Genomic DNA, 13,291 nt, shown 5'->3' with positions numbered 1-13,291 from the left:
CTGAGATTTCTGGCCATTTCCTAAGGTTGCAAATGTGCACAGCATTGAAGAATCTCAGCCAAGGCGATAAACTTCAACCGGCCACAAGAGTGTGCCTGTGAGGAGCCCGCAGATTTTTTTTTTCCCTCCCTGCCAAACCAGAATTAGCCGGTATAGGAATGAACCAACGTGGAGATCTGAAATTGCCCGAACTGGAAGGAACCTCCGGGTAGGCTCGGATCCTTCCAAACGCATCCTTGTTTTAAGGCTCCGGGACAGAAGCATCGAGCCTCAGGCTCCAGAAGGTTCACCAGGCCAGACAGCGAGTGGAGGGCAGGTCTGGGAGCCCCGTACAGAGCGCAGGGAGCCGGGCGAAGAACGGAGTCCCAAACGCTGTATCTGCAGGATGCTGGTCGACATTGCCACCAGTCTCCACGCCCAGCGTCCTCGGGTTCTCAGAAAGGACTTGCAAGTTCACAGGTCCACACCGGGAACCGAGTGAGATCGTAGCCCCTTGGGCTGCGTGCGGTGAGCACCCTGAGGCTGTGCTGACCTGCGCCGGGGAGCTAGCTACAACCCGTTTGGAGCATCTCCGAGCCGGCGGATACTGGTGGGTACCGGTCAATACTGGTAGACGCGACTCCTCCGGGCACGAGAGCCCCTGACAAGGTAGGAGAATAGAGGGGCTTGGGCAGGGCGACGATGCTCCCTTGTCCGCCCCACCCCAAGCTGTGGACGAGGATGCGCGCGGTCCAGGATGGCGCCCCCCCCCCCCCCCGCCCCGGGCACCAGAGCGCGCGTCGCCCGGGTTCTCGACCTCGAGCTCCGGTGCTCATGACTTGAAGTGGACAGTGATGGGACTAAACTAGCGACCTTCCAAGGTGCGGTTGTCTCTGTGTTGGGGTCCCCTGGTGGAGATGGAGTCTCGGAGGGTGCAGCATCACGAGCGGCTGGACCAGGACAGCGGATGCTGAGCATCTCCAGAGAGGAAAGGGGACAGTGAGGACCCAGCACAGCCATTAAAAGGCTGCCACGGTCTGACAAGGTTTTGTGAGCTCAACTCTGCTTACCAATTAAGCCTTTCTTCCTGCGGAAAAGTTGGTTCAGGCTCAGGCTCATTAGCGAGGATTCCTGGGGGTGTTTTATTAGGGATTAGAAAGATTCTCTTTAGCCTTATCAAAGGAGAGAGGGAAAGAGGGGATGGGAGAAGGGTGGAGGGAGTGCGGAGAAGAGGTTGAGACTGACCATATGTTTGTTCATATTTGAATTTCACGGGGCCACCTATTAAACAACACGCTGGCTTTCAGAGCTGGGGATGTACCCTAGTTGGTAGGGTGCCTGTATAGCTTTCGTAAGGCCCTAGGTTCAATTCCCCCAGCACCGCCTAAATCCAGCACTGTAATACAAGGTCATCCTCCAAGCCTGAGACAAGCATAGGCTATGTGAGACCTTGTCAAACACACATACAAACAGATGTCTCAGTTGTCATATCTGTAAAATGGGGTCATTTAGGACCTTAATACCAACTGTCCAGGGCCATCCTGGCAGAAGCGGTCCAGCCCAGTCCTGACCCACTGGAGGCATGACTCTTAACTGTACTCCCCCCACCCCACCCCGCCCTTGTACCCCCTCCTTATGAAGCCAGCGGGAGTTCATTGCCTTACACTTGGGACCCTCCTCTTCAGCACTGCAGCCTCTTGGTCTCTATCGCGCCCTCTACCGGCCTGAAATTCCTTATGTTTAACTCTTTTAGACTAGGGTTGAAGAACTCACCTGCCAGTGAATAGCTTTGACCACTTTGCGACGAGATTGCAGTTTTAGTTTTAACTTGTAAAGCACCCACCTTTGCTTCTCATTATAACTGGTTCATCGAATGAGACACAGTCACAGCCCAATTAAAAGTAAAATAACTTGCTTGTAAAAATTCCTCCCATGACCAAACTGTAAAAAAATATGTTGGGACTGGAGAGATGGTTCAGAGGTTAAGAGCACTGGCTGCTCTTGCAAAGGTCCTGAGTTCAATTCCCAGCAATCATATGGTGGCTGACAGCCATCTATAATGACACCTGGTATCCTCTTCTGGTGTGCAGACAGAACACTGTATACAAAATAAATAAATAAATAAATAAATAAATCTTTAAAATTAAACACTTCATCCTAATTGGGGAGTTCCTCCTTTAAAAAATGTTAATTATACTTTAATCTATAATATACTCCAGAAAAAAACTGACATTTTCATTTCTCCATTACTATGTTTTTTTAGCCTACATTTCAACATTTGTCACTTCAGTGCCACCCTCTTTCCTCATTTGTGACTTTTGTTTTGTTATTTACTCTTAATTTTTAAAAAATCTTTCATGTTTTTTAAACGTGTATGTGCCTGCTTGTCTGTGTGCATCATGTTCCTCTGAGGCCAGAAGATGTCATCAGGTCTTGTGGAACTATGGACAGTTGTGAGCCACCCTGTGTGGGTGTTGGTAAGTAAACACCAGTCCTCTGCAGAAGGAACAAGTGCTTGAAACTGCTGAGCCATCTCTCCAGCCTCCTTTATATACATGTGTGTGTGTGTCTGTATGTATGTATATGCATTGTGCACATGCAGTGTTGGGGAGACCAGAAAGGGGCATCAAGATAAACATTAAGTCACACCCATCCCATTTTTATCAGGAACCCATTCCCAAGACAACTAACCCACTCTGGGGACAGTGGCCTCAGTCTATTCCTGAAGTTGGGACCCTTTTGACATATACCTTCTAGAGGGTCCATCTGTTACTATGGCTACAGTGGCAAGCAGGTTTCAATATGAGCTTTGGAAGAAACAGTCAAATTATATCAGAGTAAACGTGTGCTTTCCTGTAGACATATGCTTTAGTGACCTAGTTGGACAATGAATTGTGCAGTCAAGGAATGGCTGCTTTTATAAAAATATATGTAGCTGGGCGTGGTGTCCCACTCAGGAGGCAGAGACAGAGGCAAAGGCAGGTGGATCTCCTTGAGTTCAAGGCCAGCCTGGTCTACAGAGCAAGTCCAGGAAAGCCAGGGCTACACTGAGACACCCTGTCTCAAAAACAAAAACAAGGAGAGAGAGAGAGAGAGAGAGAGAGAGAGAGAGAGAGAGAGAGAGAGAGAGAGAGAGAGAGAGAGAGAGAGAGAGAGAGAGAGAGAGATAAAATGCAAATACTTGATTTTCTTTTTTGGCGTTTTGTTGTTTTCTCTGTGTGTGTGTGTTTTCTCTTGAGGTCTATTCTGTCCTTAAACTTGCTACACAGCTGAGGCTAGCCTTGAACTCCTGATCCTTCTGCTTCCACCTCTCGCATGGTAGCATTATGGCCGTGCACCATAATGTTGTTTTGTTTCCCCTGTTTTTGTTTGTTTTAAGACAGTGTTCTGCTGCATAGCCCTGCCTGAACCAATACTCACTGTGTACCCCAGTCTCAAATTCCCAGAAATCCTCCTGTCTCAGCTACCATTTTCTGAAATTACAGGCATGCATTCAGGGAGATCAGACAGGACCCCTGAGGGTCTCAGTAAGCTGTTTACCCAACCTGCGTTCTGGACCCTTTTCCTGCTGTGCTGTCTTCTGCTGCCACCCTTGGGCCTCTGGCATAAAATTATCTGTTACCTGCTAATCACCGACATTTATTCATGAGCAAGTAAACTAGAAATGCCCAGAGCAGTTCGATGGCAACTGTATCTTTTAACCCATAAAATAAATAATTCAGTAAGAATATAAGGTTTTGGGGTTTTTTTGTTTTGTTCTGTTTTTTGAGACAGGGTTTCTCTGTGTAACAGCTCTGGCTGTCCTGGAACTTGTTCTGTAGACAAGGCTGGCCTCAAACTCACAGAATATAAAGTTCTTAACATTAAGAAAAGTACTTAAGGGCTGCAGAGTTGGCTCAGTGGTTAAGAGCACTGTCTGCTCTTCCAGAGGTCTGGAGTTCAATTCCCAGCAACCATATGGTGGCTCACAACCATCTATAGTGTGATCTGATGCCCTTTTCTGGCATGCAGGTATACATGCAGATAGAACACTAATATACATAAAATGAAATTTATTTATTTATTTATTTTGTTTTTCAAGACAGAGTTTCTCATGTAGCCTTGGCTGTCCTGGACTCACTTTGTAGACCAGGCTGGCCTCGAACTCACAGAGCTCTGCCAGCCTCAGCCTCCTAAGTGCTGGGATTAAAGGCATGCACCACCACATGTGGCAATAAATAAATCTTTAAAAAAAGAAAAGTACTTAATATTCCAAGCACTTCTCTGTGGATTGGAAAATTATCATTTAATTTTATGTCTGTGTGTGTAGGTGTGTGTGTGTTTGGTCATGGAGCTCAAAAATCAGTGTCTGGTGTCTTCCTTGATTGCTGTGTACCTTTTTTCTTACTGGTTATGTTTTCATTTTTTTTTAAATTAAAAACATTCATCGAGTGTGTATGTGTGTGGGTCCAAATGTCTGCATGCACAGTGTACAAGTGTACATGCAGTACCTGCAGAGGCCAGAGGAAGGCACTGGGCTCCCTGGAGCTGAAGTTGCAGGCAGTTGTAAGCCTCATGATGTAGATCCTGGGAACTAAACCTAGGGCCTCTGGAAGAACAGCCAATGCTATGCTTTGTTTTGTTGTTTTTCCAGACAGGATTTATCTGTGTAATAGCCCTGACTGTCCTGGAACTCTCTTTGTAGACCTGGCTGGCCTTGAACTCACAGAGATCCACCTGCCTCTGCCTCCGGAGTGCTGGGATTAAAGGCCTAGTGTTCCTTTGCACTATTTTAAATGTTTAAATAGAAATCAAATCTCCCCACAGGCGTGAAGGGTGACAGATGATGTGCAGTCACTCTGGTTCTTTGCCTCAACAACAAACACACTGGTCCTGTTCACCTCAGGAGCTCTCGAGCTATAGCCGCAGCACTTACTGGGAGGTGGTGACACACACCTTCAATCCCAGCAATTGTGCAGCAGAGGCAGGAGGATCTCTGTGCGTTCAGCTTGGTCTACAGAGTGAGTTCCAGGACAGCCAAGGCTACACAGAGAAACTCTGTCTCGAACATGCCCCCCACCCCACCCCCCAAAAAAGAGCTTACTCTCCAAGTAACATGGGAGTTAGGGCAACTTGTATGTGAGGTCAAGCTCGGAATTCTCTGAACCAACTGCCGTACAATAAAGATAGGAGCTGAAGAAATTGTTTACTCAGTAAAGTCTTTGTCATACAAGCCAAGGATCTGAGTTCAATCCCTAGCCCATATAAAAAGCCAGGCCTGGCAACACGGGCCTGGAACCCCAGCATTGGCTCACTAGCCATAAGCAATAAGGCAGACAATAGACGCCCACCTGCCTGCCATGAACTCCGCATGCTCAAACGCCCACATACTCACATATGTGCGCTGAACACATCCCACACACCCATTCACCCACAACAGCCAAACAGGACACTCGGTGACAATGAAAGAAATCCATTTGTGGCCATTTGGTGTTGTTTTAAGGTTCTCTGGGTCCATTTTGAACCTGTCCATTCCATGCTCCACCTATACAGATTCTGGGGTGCCAGGCACCCTAATACATCCTGGCCTCTAGCCTGCCATGGTGCCCCCTTGACCTAAGGAACTACCCAACAGACATTTCCACTCATCAGTAGCAGCGGCTTCTGGTGTCCTGAACATTTAGTCCCCTTTACAATCTCCACACTCTCCATTCTCAGGCAGTGACCTAGCGGCCTAGTTCACCAGAGACATCAAACTACAGGGCTCAGTCTGCTGTCCCCATCACTTCTCTCCTTCCCCAGGCTCAGAGGACAGATCTTTTTTATGGAGACTAGTCTGTCTTCACACATCCTATTCAGGACGCATGTTCTCGCTCTTTCTCCATCTGTCGCTTCCTCCTTTTCTTCACATCTCCTCCTACCCTCTCCCCTCCCTTCTTTAACTCTATAATACCTGCGGGGTGGTTATAAAGACAGATTTTTAAAGTGATCTGTAAAGACCCCAGATCCACCAATCTGCACTAATTTGAGCATCACTGGACCCTGAAGCCACTTTGGTCACAGTGGAAGGTAGAGCTGTCCGAAGATTGTTCGAAGTTATTCAAAGGTGTGGGGTTTTTTTTGTTTTGTTTTGTTTTGTTTTGTTTTCAAGACAAGGTCTCTCTGTGTAGCCTTGGCTGTCCTGGACTCACTCTGTAGACCAGGTTGGCCTCGAACTCACAGAGATCTGCCTGCCTCTGCCTCCCAAGTGCTGGGATTAAAGGCGTGCACCCCCATGTCCGGCTCGAAGGTGGTTTTTGTTTCCAGGTGTGATGAAATTATTTACTGCATGTGTTTCAGAAAACTGTAGAAAATGTATGCAAGTCATGAAGATATCGGGTATGACCTTGAAGATGACCCCAAGGCTAAGAAGACCCTGAAGCCTCACCCGGACATTGATGGCGGGTGGGCCTGGATGATGGTCCTTTCATCCTTTTTTGTGCACATCCTCATCATGGGCTCACAGATGGCCCTAGGAGTCCTCAACGTGGAGTGGCTTGAAGAGTTCCACCAGAGCCGCGGCCTGACTGCCTGGGTCAGCTCCCTGAGCATGGGAATCACCTTGATCGTGGGTATGTTCTCTGACACCTGTTCTCTGACTGTGTATCCATAGAATGACAAGTCCCTGCTATAGGTAATGTGTCACGTTCCTGAAACATGCCAGATGTCGTCAGTGACATCACCAACTTTTTTTCTTTATTCTTTTCTTTTCTTTTTCTTTTGATATCACCAACTTTTAAAAACAAAATGTACCATTTAGCCATTTGTGTGTTGAGTGAGTGTGTGTTGGTGTACACTTGTTCTGTGGCACTTGTGTAGGTCAGAGGACAGCTTGCAGAAGCTGATTCTCTCTTTCCAACCATCTCAGTCCTGGGGGTGAAGCTCACTTGTCCTTGACAGCCTTCACCTGCTGAGCCATCTCACCATCTCCACCCCTGACCCTGTAAATGATGATCCATCACTTCTGCTCTTCTAACACTTTTGTTGGGCTTGGCTTTAGCTCAGTGGTTCCTTAGAGACTGTAACACGTCTGTTGTTCTGAGGCAGGGTTTCGTGCAGCCCAGGCAGGCCTTAAACTCAGTACACAGGCAAGGATGACCTGAATTTCAAATATCCTTGTGTACTTTTCCACACGCTGGGATTACAGGCATGAGCCATCTCACCCAGTTTACTTAGCATTTGTGAATGTGTTTTGGCACTGTTGGGAATCAGATCCAGGGGCCTCACACGTGCTAAGCAGGCAGTCCACTGCTGTACTGCCTCTCCTGCCCGTCAAGATAAAAGATTAACCAGGATTGGCTACTTTTCTGTTGCTATAATAAGCCCCACCCCCATCAGGAGTCCTTCCTGCCAGGGAAGAGTGGCAGGACACAGCGAGTATGGGAGCAGGCATAGGAAGCTGGGAGATCACATCTCTACACATTTGAGAAGCAAGGGGAGCTGGGGCGTGGTGGCACACGCCCGTAATCCCAGCACTCAGGAGGCAGAAGCAGGTGGATTTCTGTGATTTCAAGGCCAGCCTGGTCTGCAAAGCAAGGACAGCCAAGGCTACACAGAGAAACCCTGTCTCATGTGGGGGTGGGGGGTGGAGGGAAGCAAAGAGAACAAACAGGCTATAAACCCTCAAAGCCCACCCCAGGGACGTACTTCCTCCAGCCAGGCTCTACCTCCTAAAGATTCCATAACCTCCCAAAGAGCACAACCAACCAGGGACAAAGTGTACAAATACGGGAGCCTAAGGGGGACATTTCCCACTCAAACCACCACACTCCAGCCTCAGCTGCAGAGTGAGTTCCAGAACAGCCCAAGTACATGAGAGCCAAGGGCACAGATATGTAAGTGAAAAGATTGTTGATAAATGTCTATGGCATTCTTGACACCCTCAGTTCTTCCTTGGTCTTCTTCAAACGAGGACAGGGCTGGAGAGATGGCTCAATGGTCAAGAACACGTGCTCTTCCAGATGAGCAGGGTTCCATTCCCAGCACCTACGGGGCCACTTACAACCGTCGTTCCTAAACAAGAGTCATAAAGAAAGGACTAGAACTAGATTGTATTGGGTTTTGTTTGTTTGTTTGTTTGTTTTGTACTGTTTTGGGACTCTCTATGCAGCTGAGACTGCCTTTGAACCACTCCTCTGTGGTGGTTTGAGAGTTCTTTATTAATGTGAGTAAATGTGTGTGTGTGTGTGTGTGTGTGAGAGAGAGAGAGAGAGAGAGAGAGAGAGACAGACAGACAGACAGACAGAGAGAGACACACAGAGAGAAACAGACAGACAGAGAGAGAAAGACAGAGACAGAGAGACAGAGAAAGACAGAGAGAGAAAGGGGGGGGAGGAAGACTTGTGGACATCAGTTCTTTTCTTTTCTTTTTTTATTTTATTTTTCGAGACAGGTGACTGTCCTGGACTTGCTTTGTAGACCAGGCTGACCTCCAACTCACAACGATCCGCCTGCCTCTGCCTCCCGAGTGCTGGGATTAAAGGCGTGCGCCACCATGCCCAGCCATCAGTTCTTTTCATTGTGCCAAAATAGCAGTTAGCTCTTGGCAGTACCTGCTGGTCATCTATGAGCAATGCATAGGAAACAAAACTAAGCCAGAGCATTGGAGTGGGATTCCTGCCCCATACCTTGAATGTTTATACTTCCTAACTACAGAGAATCTACAGCATTCCCAGTCTGACTTTTCTCATTTGCAAAACATAAATGGCAAGCCTCACCAAGCAGCACTCACTTAACTAGACCGCCAGAGGGTTGTCAACTTAGTGCCAGCAGCGATTGTCCACCAGTGCTCTTGTCAGGACAGCAGCTAATGCCTTCTGTCTGACTCGTAAAATCCTCCAGCCAGGAAGATTCACACTGATCTAGATCTTTCCCTTTTTCCCCCCTCAAATGTCTTAGGATATTTCACAAGCATACATATAAAAAACACTTGCCTCTGAATCCTTTCTGGTCTTTCACATCTCAAAGGGCTCTCAGTAACAAAGCCATAAGTCACACATGTTCCAGTGTGGGTCCCTTGATCACCCAATTATGGCATGGTCAAGTGAGTGTGAATATATAAAAATTAAAATGCAGGGCTGGCTACTCTTTCATAGGGTCCATACTTGATTTTATTTTATTTATTTATTTATTTATTTATATTTTATTTATGTATTCATTTATTTTGGTTTTTCGAGACAGGGTTTCTCTCTGTAGCTTAACTGTCCTGGCCTCACTTTGTAGAGATCCTCCTGTCTCTGCCTCCCAAGTGCTGGGATTAAAGGCATGTGCCACCACCACTCAGCTTTGACTTTTTTTAGCTTTGATTTTATTCTTTAATGTATATTAAGAAATAACTTCAAACTATGGTATCTCAGTTTCACTTACTCCCAAGAATTCTCTCAGATGTTCATACCAGTGGGCTGATTTTATGTTATTTATATAATATACATATTTAATATGTAACACATGCTATATAGAGATATATTTAGTATATAGTAAGTCTATTGAAATACGCTAACTGAAGCCGGGCGTGGTGGCGCACGCCTTTAATCCCAGCACTTGGGAGGCACAGGCAGGCGGATTGCTGTGAGTTCGAGGCCAGCCTGGTCTACAAAGTGAGTCCAGGATGGCCAAGGCTACACAGAGAAACCCTGTCTCGAAAAACCAAAAAAAAAAAAAAGAAAGAAAGAAATACGCTAACTGAACTGTTGTCATTAATGTCAGAACTTAATAAATACATCTTTACATTCATGTTTCAAATTATGTACTTTCAAAAACTCCAGACGAGGGGCTAGAGAGATGGCTCTGTAGTTGAGCCCATTTCCTGCTCTTGCAGGGGACCTGGGTTCAGTTCCCAGCAACCATCCACGGTGGCTCACAAATGCTCCCGTTCCAGGAATATCTGACACTTCAGGCCTTCACAGGCACCTGTATTCACGTGCATACAGGCATGCACATAATCAAATACAAATTTATGAAGCTGGAGTGATGTCAGTGGTTAAGAGCACGGGCTGCTCTTGCAGAGGGCCTGGGCTCAATTCCCAGCACCCACAAGTATCTCATAGTCTCAAACTCCAGTTCCAGGGCATCTGACACCCTCTACTGACCTCTGCAGGCACCAGGCATGCACACAGTGCACATTCATACATGCAGGCAAAACATGCATATGCATAAAAGAAATGCATACATTTTTAAACAGATAAAATACTTCTTGATAGCAATATTAGTACACACCTTTAATCCCAGCAGTTGGGAGGCAGAGGCGGTTGGGCCTTTGTGAGTTCCGGGACAACCTGGTCTGCTTAGCAGGCTCCAGGCCAGCTGGAGCTACATGATGAATAAAACTATAAAAAATAAAGCCGGGCATGGTGGTGCACCCCTATAATCCCAGGACTCGGGAGGCAGAGGCAGGCAGATTGCTATGAGTTCAAAGCCAGCATGGTCTACAAAGGGAGTTCAGGAGAGCCACAGTTACACAGAGAAACCCTGTCTCAAAAGAGGAAACAATATATATAACAAATCTTTAAGCACACACACAAGGCAGGCAAGGCTGGGCTGTAGCCTATTGGCAGAGCGCTTGCCCAGAACGATTCTCAGTCTTCATTGTCAGCTTGACAGATTTAGGGTCACTAGGAGACAAACCTCTGTGAGGGTTTCTGGGTTGATCTGACTGAGGAGGTAAGGCCTACCCTAATGTGGGGCCGCTCCACTTCTGGGTCTGGAGGAAGCTGGCTGAGCACCAGCATTGTCTCTGCTTCCTGATGACAGACACAGTGTGACCAGACACTATAATGTGAGCCTGTGGCCTTGAGAAACTCACCCTCTAACCCGAGCCCAAACAAACCTTCCCTTAAGTTCTTTTTATCAGGTTGGTCACAGCCAAAGAAAAGTAACAACACGCCTGGTGTGTGGGAGGCCCCAGTTCCTTCTCTGGCACAGAAGAAAGAGACCTCACAGGGGAATTTTATTTTAGTTGGGGCTGAGCAGGGAAAGTCTTGAGAGCTCAATAGTTTTATTTATTATTGTGGGTGGATGTACTGTAAGCATACATATGTGTATAGGCATGGGCACAAGTGTGCCCCCGCCGCTTTGTAAAAGTGAGAGGACGACTTCCAGGATTTGGCTTTCTCCTTCCACTGTAAGTTCTAGGAATTGAACTCAGGTATTCAAGCTTGCACAGCAAACTTTTTTTTTTTTAATCCACTGAACCATCTCTCCAGCCCTAAGTTCATCTTTAGGTTGAAAAGCCCCACCCAAATGTAATACTCAATAACTATATAAAGCGATGATAACCATCTTTGATCTCTACACAGTGTCAAAAATGCACATCCTGGGGCAGGGATGCATTTCTAGCATGCATGGAGCGCTGAGGTCCATCCCTCAGCACCTAACAAGCCAAGCATGGTGCATTTGGGAGGTGGAGCAGGAGGACCAGAAGTGCAAGGTCATCCTTGGTTACATGGGCAATTTGAGACCAGCCTGGGATTCGTGAAATTTTTTAAAAAATGCAACCTAATAGTCTCAGAGGAGGACTGGGGGAGAAAGCAGGGCCTCAGTGTATCGAAGACAGCAAGTCCTTTTAAGTGTTGCTTGTGTCTGGTGCTCTCTGATCAACACAGCGCATAGATAAATGTTATAAGTGAAATGTAACTTTGTCTGCATAAAACAGATAGAAAGCCAGGAAGAAGACCAGAGGCAAGGGTAGAAGTTGCTACCAGCCTGAGAGGATGTGACTAAGTCAGAGGGCCAGCCATCACATGGACCCAGTCAGTTGGAGATTGGTAGGAAACTAGTCAGTGTTGCTACTGGATGTGTGTGTGTGTGTGTGTGTGTGTGTGTGTGTGTGTGTGTGTGTGTGTGTGTGTGTGTGATTTCTCCCCCGCAGCCCTCTCATTTTTGAAGACAGGGTTTCTCTGTGTAGCCCTGGCTGTCCTGGACTCTCTTTGTAGAACAGGCTGGCCTCAAACTCACAGAGATCCGCCTGCCTCTGCCTCCCAAGTGCTAGGATTAAGGGCGTGCGCCACCACTGCCAGGCTGATTTCTCTTATTTTCAAGTGTTTACTTTTCCCACACATTTTCAAACTTTGTGTAAGGTGAGAAAATGCATGCCAGGCTGCATTCTGTTAGACCACTACTAGGCAAGGGCTTCTGTTGTCGGCAGAGTGAGATTGACTGCTTGTTTCCAGTCTGGAGCTGTGTATTCTCTGGTGAGGTCAGGTACATCCCAAAGGTTTTTATACTTTAAGATTGCTGGGGGGCACAAAGGTCCTTGTGCTTTCAGATTCTAGGGAAACTGGAATGTTAATCACTCAGAGGTGTCTCCTCCTGGAGGAAATAAAATACCTGCGTTCCATCCAGAAAGCTGGGAGTGGATGTTGCTATGGACCTGGTAAGCTTTTTATTATCTGCAGAGATAGACCTCACCCAAACCACAGAGTGATATCCTTGTAAGTTCGAGGCCAGCCTGGTCTACAGAGTGACTTCCAGGGCTACAAAGAGAAACCCTCCTCGAAAAGCCAAAAACCAAAACTGAAAAAAGTACATGTGACCATGAAGATGGGTTTCATAGCTAAACAGCCTAGAATCTGCTGTTGTCTCTGCCTGAGAGAGCGTAGAGGTCAGCAGACCATAAAATACATGTGATATCTCCCTTAAAGGCAGATAGGTCTCTATGAGTTCAAGGCCAGCCTCTAACTCCTTTAAAGATGGATTCTATTGACTGGGAGCTAAAGGTAAAAGTGTAGGGAGAAAGAGTCTGTGACCCACCTTTATGGTCACATGAGCTTTTTTCGGTTTTGGTTTTTGGCTTTTTGAGGAGGGTTTCTCTTTATTAGCCCTGGCTGTCTTGTCCTGGAACTCACTCTGTAGACCAGGCTCTCCCCGAATTTACAGAGATTGGCCTGCCTCTGCCTCCCAAGGGCTGGGGTTAAAGGTGTGAGATACTACTGCCCAGCTGGTCACACGTCCTTTGTAAAGGAGTTTCTACATAGTCACACCTTAAGCTTTATTGTGAGCCTGGAATTAAAAAGATTGTTTCCTGGAAACCTTTTTTCTAAACTCTATTGTGTTTAAATATGCCTACAATAAAGCACCTGGCACCAGACTTCCCAAAGTTTGATCCAGGTTGAGGAAGTCAATCTGAACTGAGTTTTCATTCTCAGCTCTTTTCAGATTGCTGCCTGTCTTGACACCTGCAAGGACCCCCTCTCATGATTTGGCTTTGCCTACTTTATTAAAAGTATATTATATTCATTTTAATGTATTACTATATTTTTATTGGGGGGTGGGGTACATGTGTGGAGGTCAGCAAACT

At 46.7% G+C, this 13,291-nt stretch overlaps 1 protein-coding gene across 2 annotated transcripts in view; it reads left to right on the top strand.

Annotated features, from left to right (window-relative positions):
• Window positions 1-240: 240 nt before the first annotated feature.
• Window positions 241-13,291, top strand: part of Slc16a14 (solute carrier family 16 member 14) — a 28,299-nt gene continuing 15,248 nt past the window's right edge. For both annotated transcript variants that reach the window (XM_051154225.1, XM_051154224.1), the window contains exons 1-2: window positions 241-648; window positions 6,298-6,569. In XM_051154225.1, the coding sequence (XP_051010182.1) occupies window positions 6,311-6,569 (259 nt within the window). In that variant the 5' untranslated portion in view covers window positions 241-648; window positions 6,298-6,310. The remainder of the gene's footprint in view (window positions 649-6,297; window positions 6,570-13,291) is intronic.

Source organism: Acomys russatus, chromosome 12 (genome assembly GCF_903995435.1).
Source record: "Acomys russatus chromosome 12, mAcoRus1.1, whole genome shotgun sequence".
NCBI lineage: Eukaryota > Metazoa > Chordata > Mammalia > Rodentia > Muridae > Acomys > Acomys russatus.
Note: the sequence above shows the minus strand (reverse complement) of the source record. Positions and strands in the feature narration are given on the sequence as shown.